This window comes from Crinia signifera, chromosome 2 (assembly GCF_055691185.1).
Source record: "Crinia signifera chromosome 2, ASM5569118v1, whole genome shotgun sequence".
Lineage (NCBI taxonomy): Eukaryota > Metazoa > Chordata > Amphibia > Anura > Myobatrachidae > Crinia > Crinia signifera.
In genome coordinates, this window is record NC_139218.1 from 71,972,247 (window position 1) to 71,991,385 (window position 19,139).

The following is a 19,139-nucleotide window of genomic DNA, read 5'->3' on the forward strand; positions in this document are numbered from 1 at the left end:
CATCAAGGGCTGTTTCAAGAGTCTGGTAGAGGTTGCAAACAGCAGAGTCAGGAGAGGTAAATGTAGAAATTATTGAGAGCTGTTGTTGCAGGGAGGTGGAAAGTTGTGAAAAATTAATAGCATTAGTATTTCTGCGGGTTAGGGTAGGCTGTCATCATTTCAGTGTCAGTGAGCTTGTGGTAATGGAGGAGAGCGAGAGGGTAATGAGATTGTGATCAGAGAGAGGGAAGGGAGTGTTAGTAAAATCAGAGACTGAGCGCAGCCTGGTGAAAACAAGGTCCAGGCAGTGGCATTCCTCATGAGTAGAGGCGTCGGACCACTGGAAGAGGCTGAGAGAGGAGGTTAGAGAGAGGAATTTGGAAGCATGCCAAGATGGTGGACTGTCAATAGCAATATTGAAGTCACCCAGGATGATAGTGGAGATGTCAGAGGATAAGAAATGGGGGAGCCAGGCAGAGAAATCTTCTAGAAATTGAGTTTTGGGAAGCCCAGGTGGGCTATAGATAGCAGCAACACGCAGAGAGAAAGGGGGAAAAAAAACCCTAAGAGTGAACTTCAAATGATGTAAATGTGAGTGAAGGAACTGGTGGTAAAAGTGAGTATGTGAAGGCTTGTGACTGTAATATACCAACCCCACCTCCTTTACAGTTACCAGGCCTGGGGTATGAGTAAAGTGGAAACCACCATGTGACAGTGCTGCAGGCAAGACTGTGTCTGATTGTGTGAGCCAGGTCTCTGTAATGGCCATCAGGTTGAAGTCGTGAGAGATGAAGAGGTCATGGATGCATGTTAATTTATTGCAAACAGAGCATGCATTCAATAGGGCACATTTAAGTTGTTTGGCATGTGGTGGGAGGCGTGTGATATTTATGAGGTTAGCTGAATTTCTAGGCTTACAACCAGTAAAATCTGAGTGGGATAGGTGGCTGAGTCAGAATTACTGACTTCCCTCTGGTGAGTTACCCTTCAAACGTCCGTTCTCCTCTCTCAACCCGCAGCGCCAGATATTTCCTGCACCGAGCTCAGAGATGGGTACTGTGAATCTGGCATGGTGCCCGGCCAATAGCTCACAGCTGTAGGGGCAGGGCTCCAGCACTCTCCCAGCTCAGTCCCTGGGTCTGCCACACACGCACGTCTCCCGCTCTCCTTGCGGCTGTTCCGTCCCCAATCAGCTCTCCTAACCTGCGCAGGCACCGTGTCCCACCTCAACCTGCAGCGCCTGAATGAATCACGCGCCCGGCTCCGAGGTAAGGGACAAGTCCCAACGTCTGTAAGCATTAGGAAGCTCAGACCGGGGCACATTCAGGCTCAAGTTCACGGTCGATACTTTTCCTGCCTGGATCACACAGACAAGCTTGTCTGCGCTGCTTCTTCTTGAGCACCGGAACGTTATGTCAGAGGGGAAGGTAGAAAAGCTGCTACCATAGCTATTTTATCTATTTAGAACCCAAACTGAAGGGAACCCTCATAGGCTTTTTTTGGAGGAAGTCAGGGTCTGCCTTTTAAGAGCACAGCCACAAAGATTGCTGTGCCGCCACTGCCAAAGCTGACACTCAAGAGGTTAGGATGACTGCCTCACCTAAATAGAGGGCGGCTTGATGTACCTTCTCAATAGTAGATAAAAGGTTCTCTGCTGGCATACCCTCGCATGTGTCAGATACGAGAGCAGTTGCCAATTCAACCATGGCCTTAGCCACCCAGGCTGAAGCCAGGGTATGTCTAGCTACACCCCCTGCAAGTGTGGTTAAGTTTGAGGAAGTTTTCCAACTTCCGATCGGCAGGGTCGTCGAGAGACACAGTAGGGATGCGCAGCATAGATCACACTAGCTTAGCCACATGTGCATGTCTACCTTAGGAGCCTTTTCCCACCTGACCCTATCCTCCTGAGTAAGGGGGTAAAGGGAGGTGAACCGCCTAGGTAGGGTAAGCTTCCTATTGGGTACCTCCCTGAGGATACTCTCTAAGTCAAAGGACATAGGGAGCAAAGCAAGAGTTTTCTTTCCCCATTTGAAAGGTAGAGCTGGTGCATTTAGGCGACAAGCTGGGTCTTCTATACTGAGGGCCTCTATGACCGCTGTAACCAAGGCATCCACATCAATACATAATGGGGAGTACTTTTTGACTGAGGCGGCATCCACATCAGAGGATACAGAGCCCTCATTTTCTTCCTCCCAATCCAAGTCAATTAGAGTGGGGCTAGGAGGAAGAGCTTTCCCTGACTAGAGCCCTGTGCTTATCAGGCTTACCCTGTAAAGTGTTTTGCAAGCCTTGAAGTGGATAATGCGCTCGGGATATGGTCAATGGTTCTACAGCAAGTTGGTAGACAAGCATTGGGTCGACACTGATAGGTTGACATGGGGTTTTTCACTGTTTGAGCTGACAAGCGGTATTTCATGCAATACCATCCACTAGGGCGTGGTGGGAGAATAAAATAGTGTACCGAGCGCAGCAAGGCACCGTGCCCAAAGCATTGCAAGGGAATGTGGTGCATTGGAAACTGTCCATGTCGACATTCGGGTCAAAAAGCAGTGAAAAACCCCATGTCGACCAACTTGCTGTAGACCAAACGATCCCAACCCTATGCACTCACCCATGCTGGCTCCAATGCCAGGGGGTGTGCAATCCAGCCAGGAATAAAAATGGCATCATAGGCTGCTAGGGCGGTGCTGATGAGAGCCTATCTACTAGCTGCGCCATCATCTGATTAAGCAAAAGTTGCCCAAGCCAGCTCCTGAGGCCAAAGCTGTGGGCAGCACCTGCTCTCCCTCTTGAGCTAGCCAGCGTTAAGCCTGTGGCCAATGTCCCAAAGAATGAACATTTTGTAAATTCTAAAGGTGCCCACACACTAGAACGATTTTTGGGCCGATTTAAATCGGTCGATATATCATCCGATGTTTACAGATAATCGGTCGATTTTGGTCCGATGCGCGCTCCTGTGGATCTGTAGCTGAATCTTCTGATCTTACGTGCTGCACAAAAGATCAGAAGATTTAACAAAAGATCCATAGGAACGCACACAGGATCTTTAAAAACAATCTTTGGTAAAGATGTGCGCTTGCCTGAAATCTTTTGTCCAGGACGGAAAAAAGATTTCAAGGCTAATTTATGCGCACATCTTACGATCACAGATCTTTCTAGTGTGTGGGCACCTTTAGTTCCCTCATATTTTCAATTCATTTGCAAAATCTACATAAGTCAGTAATAAGGAATGTAAACAAGTTGCTTGTCTATGACCAGCAGTCACTTAAGAGCTTGGCCACTTATCAGAACAAAGTGGGTAGTCTGCAGTGCATGGATTATTAAATACATCCCTGACCACTGCATTTCTGCACACAAAGTCAAATCACCAACTAGTCTAGAAGCTGCATTGTGAACACTGAATGCCTTGCTGAGTACGGGTGTTATTCAGTAGGGATCTCAAAAGAAACATCTTTAATGGGCAAAGCCATGGGTAGGTCCTTGCCTATATACTATTTTTGTTTTAATAGATATGGGTTTTTTCTATTGTATTTTTTTTTTCCGGATCCAAATGACTAAATTTATATCATGATTCAATTAATGTGTGTCGAAAGGTGCCAACACATGGAGGGATGTTCTCAGTGGATGAGCACCGTTCTTGTACAGAAAGCATACAATTTGCTAAAGCAGCATGCTTTTGTACTAGATGCAATGTGATCTAGTAGAAAAAAGTATGCGCTGCACTTACTTTTTGTGCGATGTGAGTGGGAGCACTGTTCACAAAAACAGAATGTGTGTGGGCACCTTTACTATACATGTTACCTTTGTTAACTTGTCTTAACTTTCATTCAAATTTTTGGTTATTTGCAAAAATTTTATAAATCTTTTATAAATCTTACATCTTTTAAAGATTGAGAACCTTGACATACACACAGGGCAATTTTAGCCCATTCTCTTAACAATCTGTTTCCGAAATTAAGCACAGATCACTGTATGCCCCCAGGACGAAGGCAACTGCAGTCCCATGCGTCACCATCACCACTTGAGCTCATGCAATCAAGATCTTGTTAGATCGCGCTGCATGTTCATCAAGAGACTAAAGTTAGCACAGATTGCTCAGCCCACAAGTCTATATAGTGTGTATAGGGCAGTGTGCTAAGCGATCTGTGCTAACTACCCTAGAACATTGCCCCGTGGGAACTGGGCTTTACTGAATAACCCCTTAGATTCACTTCAGCACAATAGTGTGTACACTACTTTTAACCCTCAGAAGTATGCCATTACACAAGTAACAATACACAAGACAAAATACACGTTTGTTTATTTGATTTATTTCTGTATGAAACATGTGGTTGTAGGTTTAGATGATGCCAATCTGCAAGAAAGACAAATAAGTTAGGGGAGAGGTTTATAAATGTAATACTGGATAAAATGTTATAACAAAACATACAACACAGGGACCATAAGCAGCTTTCTATAAGGGCCATCATCCAGCTAGAATTATTTTTATTTATTTTTTTATTTCTCAAGGCCCATACACAGGGTGATTTCTAAACGATCCCGACTAGATTAGAAATTTAGCGCACCACCCCGACAACAGCAATGCACGGTCCTGCATGCCGCCATCGTCTGACTAGATCTTGACTGCATGCAATCAAAATGTAGTCCGATCGCCTGTGTTCTCACCAGAAAACACTGGTCCACACAGATCGCTGGGGCATCTCATGTGTGCTTAGATTGCTCAGCACGGGGGCTCCAGTCACCCCATGCATACGGGCCTTAAGTTTGCAGATATCCTTTCTTGTGTAGGAGCGTTACATCACACAATCAGTTGTGCTAGACAACAATGTGTGAAAACCAAGCATATCAATGTGCACCACTGACTTGAAAACCATCACATGCAGGCTAAAGCATATTTGTAGCATTACTGTGCATCAGTGGTTCCTTTGAACACATCAATGTATTCAGACAGATTAACTTTCATCATATGCACATTGTAATAACCACCGCACATACTGACTGCTTTGAAGTGGACCAGTAAACATCAGCGTAAGAAAAGACAAATCCAAAGGTTCTTACAGCACTGTATAATTTCCTCCCTATGACAACATGGAGCTTCCCATCCCTCACATGGAACCACTCCTAAGCTTTTGAATTTTTAAAAAATAGTCCATTTTCAATCTGACTAGACTGCTAACTGGTTTGTGAAGGGTCCATGTGTATTAGCAGGAACAGATTTGATCAGCGTACAGTCTCACTTTCTCTGGAAGGATTTGTGAATCCATACCCTCTAGAACCAAATTTAAACTCCCTTTCAAGCTAGGTACACACAAGGTGATGTGTGTACCCAGTAACCGTGGCAGACAGGGCATTCCGCAGCATAGCACTCACTAGCTATGTCTTCCGTCTGCCCGGATGAAAGGATGTTAACATGTGGAAGTGCCACTTCAGCGACGTACTGGGTACACAGGAATGTGACCAGTATGGAGGATAATGTCTACTGTACCCAGCTTTACAGGATACCTTACAGGGAAATCAACTCGGTACTCTTTACTTAGAATGGCACCCACGATTTTGATTGTGGGCATCGTTAGTAAAAAATAGCGGGCATCGAATGCACTAAAAAAATCTGGTGCGATGCGACCGACGCCCGCGATTTCCCATAGGGAACAATGTTAAATGTCTCAATTGACCAGATTTTCCTGTTCAATGCCTCAATTGACCCAATTTTTCCATAGGAAACAATGTTAAATGGCCCACAGAGGCCAAATAGGCACCCTGAAGTGTGAAATGGCCACCCCAATTGTTAACGCCACCCCACGATCAACCCCAACCCGAAGCGTGGCGAGCCCGCGCGGGGCGGCGGTACGCGTCCTACGACCTTTTCATACCCCCACTATCCACGTCAGCGTGGAGTTGAGAACAGAAAGTGTGACGAGCCCGAAGCGTGAGGGGACGCGGACAGCTGTGAAGCCCGCGAGGGGACGCGGATACCTGTGAAGGTATCCGCGGGGCTCGCCACGCTTCGTGCTCGGGGGCTCGCCATGCTGCGCTCGCCACACTTTCTATTCTCAACTCCACGCCGAAGTGGATAGTGGGGGTATGAAAAGGTCGTAGGACGCGTACCGCCGCCCCTCGCGGGCTCGCTGCGCTTCGGGTTGACGTTGATCGTGGGGTGGCGTTAACAATTGGGGTGGCCATTTCACACTTCAGGGTGCCTATTTGGCCTCTGTGGCCCATTTAACATTGTTTCCTATGGAAAAATCGGGTCAATTGAGGCATTGAACAGGGAAAAAAAAAAAAAAAAATCGGGTCAATTGAGACATTGTTCCCTATGGGAAATCGCGGGCATCGCGTCGGTCGCATCGCACCCGATTTTAGTGCATTCAATGCCCGCCCTTCTAGGTAAAGAGTACCATCAACTCTCACCTAGGTATACATATGCCTACACAAATAGGAGGTCAGACCACCAACATTAGATTTCCTAAAGGAACTGAACACCTAAATAGCTACATTGGCAACCTTAGAGTGGGCATCACAATGAATGCCTCAATCAAGTACGGACTCTTTCAAACAAAACACATCCGATATTAACTTTACCTTGTTAGCAACATCAAGTGCATCGTAATCAGGTGCTAGACGGACATATGCCTTCTTCTCACCATCGGGCCTGCAATGTACGAAGACCCCACATTACTTGTCATGCAGTCATTATATACACATTCATTTACACCTCCTCTAATGCATCAGTGGTTCCTTTGAAAACATCAGAGATGTCAGACAGAATATGATTTCCATCATGTGCATAAGCGGGTCAGGCCTTGGAACGTCACCTAACACAACGGCTGCTCTTACCTGATGAGGGTGTTTACTTTGGCCACATCTATGTCATACAGCTTTTTCACTGCCTGTTTTATCTGATGCTTGTTTGCTTTCACGTCAACAATGAAAACCAGAGTGTTATTGTCCTCGATCTTCTTCATGGCGGACTCAGTTGTCAGAGGGAACTTTATGATGGCATAATGATCAAGCCTGAAACCAAGAGGAATACATGAGACATTCTTTACCAACACCAGCTTTTTGCATTATTTTATCACTGGAGAAGTAAAGTTACACATTTTATTGTCTTAGTAGTAGTGGGGTCAGATTAAGAAAGCGGCACTAATCTCCATTGCGCATAGACTGAAGCTACTGTGCATCTGCAATGTGGTAGAGTAATGTTTAAGAGCCTTTAGGCTACGGATCTCCATACTGACCTAGATAAAATCACCAGCTATTAAGATGGGTATTCAATCTCACACCACTATTCCCAATAGGGGAAATAGCAGCGGGTGCCTATTAAATGCTGTGTTTTCTGACATTGAACAGGGATCTCGGCAGAACGGACCGATTTTAGAAGCAGCCGGGCCGGTTCTGCCGAGAACGGCCATGAATTGTCAAGCTCCCAGCCGCAGCTCAACGGTCCATGGCCATGCCTCCTTTATGGCATTCAGCTGGTGGGACATTGAATCCTATCTGCCAATTCCGTGTTGAGCCGGCCAAGAACAGGACAGGGTCACAGCTGTCGGGCCAGCCATGAACACTAGACCGTTACATAGCAAACAAGCTGCTCTTGGATATAATATAAATGTATTAACACATTTCCGCCTGTAACATACTAAACTGTTAAGTTATAACATGATTATATTGGCTCAGTCCTCAAGATCAGGTGTGTCTTATATTGAAAAATAATCAAAGTCTATGTTAAAGAAAATAAGTGAGATATTAAACCTTTCATGAAAGAATTAGTAATTTAAGTGCTGAAATAAACAAGACAATAAATACTACTATAATAGTTTTGTAGGTAAAGACAATTAAATTGTAAGGTGAGGATACATCAGTAAAAATAAGTACAATCACAGACATTCAGGCTTTGATCGCTTTAAAACATCATTTGTACCCTCAAGTCTCACAGGATGTAATATCGTGCCCTTTATAACAGTATGGTAAGTACTTGAAAGAGACCAAACTTCTGAGTTAACTCCTTGAGTGGTGGGTTTTGCTGGGGCAGGACAAACCTACTAGACCCTTCTCCACCAACAAATATCCTGGGTTTTGCTTATGAACACGCACCTACCCAGCTCTTCAGTCAGTGGAAATGGTAACAAGTTAAAAAGCCCAGGTGAAGTGACCCGGGATTTTTATCCTGGTCACAAGCAGTGGAAATAGCTCTTACCCAGAATTTTTCCTGTAAACTTATACAGCATATGCAATAAGGACAACGGCACTGAAAACTACACCAGAACGCAGCGTTAAGGGTTAGTGCATCTCCGCCTATGTCTGTAAGGTGCCTAATACAACAGACTATAGCAGTGGTTCCCAAACTGTGCGCCTAGGCTCCCTGGAGTGCCTTTGAGCACTTGCAGGGGTGCCTCAGGTTGGTGGTCCAGAATCAATTCAAGTTATTTATGGCCAATGAAATAAATAAAATCAGTGCTTGTGGCTTCCAATTAAGAATATGGGTAAACAGAAGTGAATCATGCTTCTCACCACATAAGTGGACCTAAGGAAAACATTTAATTCACAACTTTAATATTTTTCCTGAAATTAGTAACCAACTTTTGTCCTAGGAGTGCCGTGAAAAATATTCTGATACTTTAGGGTGCTGTGATTCAAAAAGTTTAGGAACCACTGGACTATAGGGATCGTTCTAAATATAGTTTTGAAACATACTTGTTCCTTGTGGGTGCACTTTTCCTGGGGTACTTGGGTTGCCTTCTTAGTCTCAAGGTTTTAGGCCTCCGGAATGTAGGAGATGTCCTGATCTTCTTCTTCTTGTGACTGTGTACACCTTTCAAAACAGCCTTTTTGGCCTTAAGAGCCTTAGACTTTGCTTCAGTCTTGGCAGGGACAGCTAAAAATAAAAAAAAAATAAGTACAAAAAGGGGTTAATTTAGCCCAATGCCACAGCACCCCTAATTCACATGCGCTGCCTCTGGTACATACAATGTATACTGGAGTCCCTATACATTGCATGTACCCGAGGGGAGGGGGGGGGGGACACTTGTAAAAGCTAACTAGAAAATATATTTTCCTATCTAGAACACACTGCAGGCAAGTAACAGAAAAGGTATTTTACAACCCAGCTGTGCGACAGAACCACCATGTAATAGGACACAAATTGCCCCCGCTCTCCTTCGGCTAGGCCGAGTATGTGGGAGAGGAGATTAGAGTGTAAAGGTGCCCATACACGTTACAATTATTGTATACAATATTGTATACAATATCGCATCTCATCCGATGTTGGTTTTGCGATGACATCAGATGAGATGAGATCTAGTACAAAAAGTACGTGCTGCACATACTTTTTGTACTAGATCTCATCTCATCTGATGTCATCGCAAAACCGAGATCGGATGAGATGCGATATTGTATACAATATTGTATACAATAATTGTAATGTGTATGGGCACCTTAAGCTCTTCGGGGAAATTGGCAGAAATGCTGTATAGGAAGCACAAATAAATGGATGCTGCTATACGCTACACAAACAGCACCACGTCCCCGGCTAGTAACCCCGCTGTACAGAGATGAAGCCCACAGGACTCAGCTGACCCCCACCCGGCACACACGTGGGCCCGGCACATCAGTACATAAGCTGGAATCACAGAGATCATACTTTGATCGCATAAAACATCACGTGTACCGGGCCGTGCGGCATCCCGGCCCTCTACCCCCCACTCCCCTGACGGCACATGCGGTGGCGGCTGGCAGGCCTCGCACAGTTCCACACGTGTCTGAGCCCGCAACAGTCGCACACCCCGGACCGGCTCCACTGCTGTAATCCCCGCTGCTCTCTGCCGGCAAAGGCAACGACATACCCGTCCCTGAACCAACGGCACATCCCCGCAGCTCTCACCTTCCTTCTTCGCTTTCGGAGCCATCTTGGGGAAAAGGAAGTGCGAGGGGTTTCCCGGCCAATATCAAGGGTTTACAGACAAAACCTCGCGAGATCATCTGCGCGGCCTCATAGCATTATGGGACATGTAGTGCGGGTCTGTGTTGACGTACACGTACTGCACTTAACATGAGCCATCTGTATGGTCTGGAGTTGGACATCTAGCCTCCAACTAGGGTGGAATTATGAATGCTGACATTAACAGTGGAAAAAATACCCGCAGTAACCTTTAATTCTGGAATATTATTACTATTATTATTTATTATATATATATATATATATATATATATATATATATATATATATATATATATATACATGTATATATACAAAAACATTGTCATGAAGCACAATTCATTCATACTGTACTTGCTGGAAAAAAATGAGTCATACAGACAAATTATTAAAATAAAATGTAATAAATTGTCTATATTTATTTTTATTTGAAAAATTTGTCTGTATATGTAGATTTTGTTATTGTGTATGATCAAGTTTAGGAGAATCATACCCTCCAACATCTGAAGGACAGAAATCGGTGCACTGCACATCCGAAAAGGGGGCGTGGCCACGGGTAAAGCCTGCATGGTCATGGACCATGCCCCCTTTCCGAATGTGCACTGGGCATTTTTTTATTGCATAATGTTAAATTACATTCATATCATATACATATATTATATACCTGTGACGTTAGCGCGACGCACACTGGCCGGGACCTGCAATGCACCACTGGGAACAAGTGCGGAAGATAAAACTACAGCTGGATTACAGCATTTACTACCTGCCAGGGCCGATCGCCGACAAGGGAAATAAGGAAGACCGCCTGGAACCAGAAAAAAATCGGTACATCGGTACACTTTGATTTTTGCCGGTACAGACCGTTAAAAAGCGGTACTGTACCGGCAGAATCGGTACAGTTGGAGGGTATGGAGAATAACTATGAAATAAACATTGCATATTCATACCTTCCAACATGACCCTCTTCAGGAGGGACACAAAGCTCTGTTTCTAGACTTATCTCAATTTATGATTGCCATTACCTGTGGTGAAACTCAGAGGCGTAACTAGATAATCGTGGGCCCCATAGCAAAAGTTTGTAAGGGCCCCCTATTTAGCAGCTGATGGTGATAAATGTATGTAAAACATATACTTAGACAGCAAAGATGGGCCCCCTTCAGCTCTGGGCCCCATAGCAGCTGCACCCCTTGCACCTATGGTAGTTACGCCCTTGATGAAACACTTTTCTTATCACTGAACCTGTTTAAAACAGGCGATGGCAACAATTAATTTAAAGAGAAGTCCAGAAACAGAGCATTGTGTCCCTCCTGGAGAGGGTCGTGTTGGGAGCGAGGTAAGCTTATTTAATGATTGAATCCACTTGATTTAAATTATTTGGCTTGAAAGCGCTTTCTAAAAGGATTTCTTATTCAGTCCGCAAGGTCTGTTTAAGAATAATTATTGGTACTTGTTTCCAAGCACGGCGCCCATGATTTCAATTGTATGCCATCGGGTCTGAAAAATCGGTCGCATCGCATGCGACCAAATCGATTTTTACATTGGATCCAATGTTAAATGGTCCCTGAGACCCGATTTTACATTGGACCCAATGTTAAATGCCCCCCAGACCCCATTTTTCATTGTATACCCACCCTAATGGTTAATTATATGTCAAATGCCCCCCCATTGTTAACGCCACCCCACGATGAACGCCAACCCGAAGCGCCGCAAGCCCGCGAGGGGTGGCGGTACGCGTCCTCTGGCCTTTTCATACCCCCGCTATCCACGTCGGCGTGGAGTTGATTATATATAGTGTGGCGAGTGCAGCGAGCCACTGAGCCGGAAGCGTGGCGAGCGGACGCGCATTACTTCACAGGTATGGGCTAATTATGTGACAGGTTTGTTCAAAACACACAGGAGCAAAGCTGCAGTTACACAAACCTGCCTGAGGTGGCTATAACTGTTGCCTGGCAACAGCAAGGACAGAATCCTGATGAATGGCCCTTATTCTGGTTCACTCGCGCAGGAAAATTCCTTCTCAAATGGACAAACCCATGTGAACTGCAGGTGTGGCAGATGTAACTTGTGCAGAGAGAATTAGACTGTCAACAGCACTTCGGGGGACGGAGCCTGATGTAGATGTCATCCAACCCTGCCCCATGTACTGCAAATCCCACAATTCACGGGTCTACGAGGAGGGGGCAGGCTAAATTACACAAATTGCATCTTTAGCCCTGCCCCTCCCCCAGAAAACCCCAAAAAGCAGTGGGAAATTAACGCTACAGGGTAGATGCAGAGGGGTGGGGGGGTCATGGGGGTGCCGGTATCCGGGAGGGTTGCCCACCTTTCTGGGGGGGGAGGGAGGGGGATCCGATTTTCGGGAGACTCCCGGCCATTCCGGGAGGGTAGGAAACCCTAATGAAGAGACATCTCAGCTATTATGACAGAAAGTGTAGGTGAAGCTGGCTGCTGGGCTTTACCACATATTCTAATTCTATTGGCAATCTAAATCTAATTCCTAGTATACACAAGTATACCTGGCCAATAAATCTGATTCTTGCCAGTCCTCAGTATTTATCCAGCTGTTTTCCATTCACTTTCTATTGTGTTTCAGTCAGTTTCCCTGTCTCTTATCCTGTATTGTATTCAGCATTCTCCTGTCTGTTTCCAGTCTGTTTCCTTATTGTTTTCCTCTCTCCATTTCTGGTACTTGTCCCAGTTTCTCCGTTATTTTGCCTCCTGTGTTCTCCGCTCTACCCTATCTCCATCAGTCTGTGTCTAGCTTTATTGTATGTCACTATTCTTTATCTCACTCTCCAGCCTCTCAGCCACTGCCTCCTCTCTGTTGTTAATCTCTCTATACACTTCCTAGTGTCCACCTTATATTAATAGTCGTTCTCCAGTCTCCTAGTAGGATCCTCCTTCCAGCCAACATTGATTAGGGTCACTTGGGGTTTAACTTGTACTACCATACACCGACTTATATCTCTTTGCTTATCTCAAAATATATCCCCAACGACCTCTCCGCTCTGTACAAGATCTGCTTCTCTCATCCACACTAATTTCTTGATCCCAGTTACAATCGCAAGATTTTTGTCAAGCAGCACCCACCCTATGGAATGCCCTTCCACGTACATTAGGACTCTCCTCTAGCCTCCAAACTTTCATGCGCTCCCTGAAAACTCACCTCTTCAGGCAAGCGTATCATATTCCAGAACCCCCACACAACCTCCAGTAGCATTCATATATAAATGCCTCCCATCAGGACTGTTTTGTAATCTGGTGGGACTGCCATGCTATGGAATCCTATCCTTATGTATCCCTCCTATTATAACTATAGATTGTAAGCTTGTGAGCAGGGCCCTCCTACCTCTATGTCAGTTTGTATCTACCCAGTGTGTTTTATCACTGTTGTTTCCAATTGTGAAGCACAACGGAATATGCTGCGCTATATAAGAAACTGTAAATAAATAAATAAATACCATCAGAGGCGTAAGTCCTGGCGGTATCCAGTACTGCTAGGTGCACCTAGCTTTAAGGGAAACGGAGGCTGTTTTAGGCACGAAGACCCGCTGGTGTGTTCTGCAAGCCTCAACCCCAGGTGCACAAGGGTCATTGCTCCGAAGATCCATCTTAGATGGAAGCCAGTCCAGAGGAGGTCACTACCCTCAAATTTTGATTAACCAGTTCTAACACTTAGGGGGGTATGCAATCTTGGACCACGGCTGTCGAGCTGGTCGACCGCCTTGACCCTGTCCCATTCTCGGTCTGCTCGACCGAGAGAAAGCAGGCGTGATTTAATGTCCCACCTGCAGTGGTATTAGAAGTGGGCGTGGCCGCGAGCTGCGAACGGGAAGAGGCAAGCTGCGGCCGGGAGCTCGTCACTTCCCAGCCGTTCTTGGCAGAATAAGCCTGACTGCTTGTGAAGTCGGGTTCTGCCGACATACCCTGTTCAATGCTGTTGGGGAAAACAGCATTGAATAGGGCCCTGCAGCCATCTCCGCCGTCGGGAGATGGCTGTGGGTGATTGAATACCCCCTATAGTGATGTAAGTCCATGGAAGATAACATTACACTGCAAAACTTTGGTACATGACAATGTTGTATTCAGACTTTTTCTTCTAAATGTTGTCCATTATACTTTTTGCCCAGTGGAAATGACAGCCCTAATCAGGAAGCCTTTTTTTGTTTAACGATCATTGTACTAATTTACCATAAGGTAGAACCTACCAAATATTAAATACATTAATGTTTCTATTTTATGATGGCTGAATACTGTTTTTTTTTTTAGATTATATCATTAGTTATGTTTTATATTACTAATTACGCAGCTGTCCCAAAGACCTATTAACTATCTTTTCTAGCATTTGTGATTTTTTTTTTTTTGGGGGGGGGGGGGGGGGGGGGGTGGGGGTATCATTTATGGTGATCATTTCTAATCATCTAATCATTTTAATCATTCTAATCATGTTTTTATACCTAGAACATATTATCAAACCTTTTTATTTTTTTAGTTTAGTCTTCTTCATCCAACACAAAAAGATGGGCCAGACATACTAAGTTTTAAAAAGTGATGACATGGAGAGTGATAAACTACCAGTCAATCAGCTCATAACTGTCAATGACATGAGATGGTTGGCTGGTAGTTTTTCATGCTCCTTTTAATCACTTTTCAATGCTTTGTTACATCTGGTCCTTTGTCATAATAGTCAATGACTGTGCGGTGAGCATCGATCAAACAAGTAATTAATGATTATTAATTACTGGTAATAATAGTTACCTGGTACAAAATCACACTAAAATAACATATGTATAACCACCCTGTAGTCTCCAACGTTGCCTCTGCATCACATCCCCACCAGCTACCCAAGAGGCTGACAATGGTGTAAAAGATGCCGACTTTTTGTCATGACAATACATTCACACCTAAAAAAAATATGTCTAGCCATTCACTGCCCATAGTCCCCAATGCCGCCTCTGCATCTCATCCCCACTGGCCATGCTATGACTGCAGCTGCAGAAGCGAGAGGCAGACAATGGTGTCCAAGGTGCTGACATGACCAAAACGGTTGCTATCATCAAGAACAAGGAGGTACATGTGCATTTAACATGGGTGCCCAGTTCTGCCTGCCTCAGCTGCTATCAGGCATTACGGTACTTATGTATTATCTGGGCTCTTATGTTAAATGCACCCCATTTTTTCATACCCCTACTATCCAACTACGCATGGAGTTGATTTTATATAGTTTGGCAAGCGCAGCGAGCCACCGTGCCCGAAGCGTGGCGAGGGGACGCGGTCTCATAAGAAAAACGGGAGCCCAGATATTACATAAGTACCGGCATTACCTCTACTCTCCCCTAGCAACTGCAATGCTTATCCTTAACCCCCTTTTGGCCCAGCTGTTATCTAACATTATCCTATCCTTGTCCTGGGGACTGCTTGCTTTTGATGGATAGATAGATGGATAGATCAATAGATAAAAATTGTTATAAATAGATAGTGATATATAGATAGATACATAGAATGGTGGTTTTTATGTCTCACTGTACATGAGGAACATATCACACGGTTTAAATTTTTCTCAGGTAAGTCTTCTTCATGAAACCAATGAAGATGGCATAATAGGTGACTACTGTGAGATGATCTGTACTAAAGGTATTGATCAAAGATTAAGCACAGCAACAGGAGCCTCAGACAGGTAATTAATGATTATTAATTACTGGTAATATCTCCCTGGTATACATTCACACAAAATATATGTCTAACCAATCACTGCGTGTAGTCTCCAATGCCGCCTCTGCATCCTATCCCCACTGGCCACCCTGTGACTGCCTTGACTGCGGCTGCAGAAACAAGAGACGGATAATGGTGTCCAAGATGCTGACTTAGTCATGACTAAAATGGCTCCTATCATCAAGACCCGCAGGACTGCTTTCCCCTATCCTCATTTTCCCCAGTGGCTACCTTTCCTTAGATAGATAGATATAGATAGTTTTCAAAAGATAGCAATGGGTGGGTGGGTGGAAGAATGGGTAGATAGATGGATGCATGGGTAAATAGATGGATGCATGCTTAGATAGATGGATGCATGCATGGGTAGATAGATAGGTAGATGGATAGATATACATAGATGGGTGGTTTTTATATGTCAATGTACACGAGGAACATATCCCCAGCGGAGAGGGGATCATGGGGGCGCTACACTGACTATGCAGGGCTGCCTCGGAGTCACTACACTGACTACTCTAGACAGCCCTTGCGCTACGCTGACAATGTAGCTTAGCCTACGCTGATAACGTAGCTTACCCGGGCGCCATGATAATACACAAGTACGTAAAAAAATTGAGTGTACAATTTTCATTTAGGACAGTGATATGTGCAATAACGTTCAGTGGAAGACAGACAGAGACTCCTTTCAATGCAATAAACACATAAAAAACTTATATACAGTACAATAAAATGTAAGAATACTAGCATTACCGCCTCAAAGCAGAGGTCATGGGTTTGAGTCCCATCATAATCCTGTGTGGGGTATGTATATTCTCCCCATGCCTGAGTGTTTCCTCCCACAAAAAATTAACCCTAGTATTTGTACACGTGTTTAGGACAGACTCTAAGTGACAAAGGCACCACTAAATCTTGGGGATGCTTAATTAGCAATAGCCGCAAAATGCCTCTGGAATAGTTGGGTGAAAGCATTTCACAATCAGTAATAGCTAATCTTCCTTTGCACAGAGTTATGCAAGCAAATTAGCAAAGTTTGGCTACTCTAGATGTTAACATGCTCAGATGGCCCATTGCAGTGATCTGAATTCACCCCTCACTGCATTTGTTCCATCAGAAATGAATCCGGGTGAAAACTGGATCAAAACATATGTTCTTTTAATGCCCCTTTCAGACAGAAACGTCTGAAAATCCCAGCAAATACACAGCATTTCAAATGGGTGTGGATCGTAGTGTTGACCCGACTTAGGTCAACAGTCATTAGGTCGACACCGTTGGGTCAACAGGCAGCAAGGTCGACATTTTCGACCCGAATGTCAACACAGTCAACATGGACACCGTTGGAAGTCAACCGCAGCCCCTAGCATGGCTACCCAGTAATTTGCTAAATAGTACGGGTATTTCTTCTGTGTGAAATGGTCAACACGGGTCGCAAATCCCGTGTCCTTGACCCTGGTAAATTCCAGGGTCGGAGACACGGGATATACGACCCGTGTTATTCGCAAAATTACCAGGTAGAACGGCTTCACCCAGTCATTTTGTTTTCTGTCTGAAATGGGTATCGGTCGTTGAACTGCATATTAGCATCATGTTTTGTCTGCTGCTAAGTATATATAAAATCAAAATACATTTCACTCCTGTATTGCTGCCATTCTGTGTAGCAGTTTTTACAATTTTATATAAACTACACTGGCAGCAATGAATGTGTCTTTTACATGGCTTCATGTATCAACAAGATTTATTTTGGGTGGTATCCAATTAGATCTCCATAAAGAAATACTTTTTTGCGTGAAAACATGCAGGTTTCACGTAACCTTGCTGCTACAGTCCCCAAAATCTAGCACATACAGTAACAGGGATTTTGCTTCACCGCGGCTCATCTGGGCTAATAGACTAGACTACTTCTCTAGATAGAAACAACACGGTATGTTCTGTCAGCATTGTTTATACACACTGATACAGAGACACTATCGTGTACATAAAACCTCATTTTACCTTCTCATTTCTCAGTGGTCCTCGCTGTTATTTTGCCAGGAGGTACTTAAATAGGTACTTGTGTAGTTTCATGGCGGTACTGCCCGTGGATCGCATCGTATGCAAATCGCATGTGCTTTGCATAAACTTTGCATATGATGCGATTTAGCAGACCCCCACTATCCACGTCAGTCCGAAGCGTGGTGAGTAGGAATGCCAATCCCAGGACATTTTTTCAATCCCGGGAATTGGGATTGAAAAATGCCCAATCCCGGGATTCCAGGGATCCCGGGATTGGCTTCCCTAATCAAAAAATCTGCCTTGTCCGCCCCGCATGCTTACTTACAGATGCATGGTGCGGACGGGAGCCAGGAGGTGGAACCGGGCAGGTGGGGGAGCCGGTCTGATGGTGTCCGGGGTGGTCGCCTGGTGTGTGCTGCTCCGCTGTTTGATGAGCGGGTGGGAGGCTCCCACTTGGAGCTAGTCGGTCCACTGCTGGGAGGGTGTTCTGGCCGGTCACAGGATGGAGGTAGCCCATGCGGCCTGCGCAGTGTGGACTCTGATGTCATCACGCTGCGCAGAGCCGCACTACACGGGACGGGAGAAGCCAGGCAGCTGCTGAGCACCTACTCAGACGCTGCCCGGCATTAGACTGCGCATGCGCAGTCTAATCCCAAAATCCCGGGATTGGAAATTAAAATCCCGGGATTGAAATCCCAGCGTTTTGGGGGCCAAATCCCGGGATCCCGCCAATCCCGATCCCGGGATTGGCCACCCTAGTGGTGAGCCCCATAAGGTGACACGTTACGCGTCCTCCCGACCTGTTCATACCCCCACTATCCACGTTGGCGTGGAGTTGTCTTTATAAAGTGTGGCGAGTGCAGCGAGCCACCAAGCCAGAAGCGTGGCAAGCGGATGCGTAAAACGAGCCTGATGCACATCGAGCCCCGCGAGATGACATGGAATACACGTCAAGTAATACTCATCTGCTCGCCATGCTTCGGGCTCGTTTTCCGCGTTCTCGCCACGCTGCGGGGTCGGTGGCTCCACGCTGACATGGATAGTGGGGGTATAAACAGGTCGGGAGGACACATACCGCTGCGCTCGCCACGCTTCGGGCTGACGTGGATAGTTGGGGGTGTGCTATATCGCATCACATGCGATTTCCCTACGATGCGATCCGCAGGCAGTGCCGCTGTGAAACTAAACAAGTACCCTTAAATAGTAAATTATATAACTACACAGTGCAATAATGTAAAATTTGCTATGCAATAACGATTCCATGTTTCATGTAATGGACATATGTATTGTAGCATATCTATTTTGTAAAGTGGACATGTCCAATAAATTTGCACTCGCATCCAAATAAAGTATATCCACTGGGGTGTTCTCCACGATAATGAAATATCAAACATAGAAAAAAAATGATGGAACACCAGACTTTAAAATGCAGATAAAAAAAAAGTCCTCCTGAGAATGTTCCGGGTTTGCCAGTCTGCGCACTGGGGCAGAACCCGAAAAATTCTGGGGAGTGCCACTGAAGGGTTAAAGC

At 45.1% G+C, this 19,139-nt stretch overlaps 1 protein-coding gene and 4 non-coding genes across 5 annotated transcripts; all 5 read right to left on the reverse strand.

Annotated features, from left to right (window-relative positions):
* Positions 1-4,262: 4,262 nt before the first annotated feature.
* On the reverse strand, positions 4,263-10,006 carry RPL23A (ribosomal protein L23a). Its single transcript, XM_083172365.1, has 5 exons — positions 9,857-10,006; positions 8,671-8,851; positions 6,814-6,990; positions 6,559-6,628; positions 4,263-4,333 (listed from the first exon to the last, which is right to left on the reverse strand). The coding sequence occupies exons 1-5, from the start codon at positions 9,879-9,881 to the stop codon at positions 4,319-4,321; spliced, it is 468 nt and encodes a 155-aa protein (XP_083028491.1). The 5' UTR covers positions 9,882-10,006; the 3' UTR covers positions 4,263-4,318.
* Positions 4,888-4,951, reverse strand: LOC146061816 (small nucleolar RNA SNORD42). The gene has a single exon (XR_014471265.1). It is a non-coding gene; the product is annotated as a small nucleolar RNA SNORD42 (small nucleolar RNA).
* Positions 6,700-6,765, reverse strand: LOC146061815 (small nucleolar RNA SNORD42). The gene has a single exon (XR_014471264.1). It is a non-coding gene; the product is annotated as a small nucleolar RNA SNORD42 (small nucleolar RNA).
* On the reverse strand, positions 7,829-7,898 carry LOC146061827 (small nucleolar RNA Z17). The gene has a single exon (XR_014471275.1). It is a non-coding gene; the product is annotated as a small nucleolar RNA Z17 (small nucleolar RNA).
* Positions 9,578-9,644, reverse strand: LOC146061828 (small nucleolar RNA Z17). The gene has a single exon (XR_014471276.1). It is a non-coding gene; the product is annotated as a small nucleolar RNA Z17 (small nucleolar RNA).
* Positions 10,007-19,139: the final 9,133 nt, after the last annotated feature.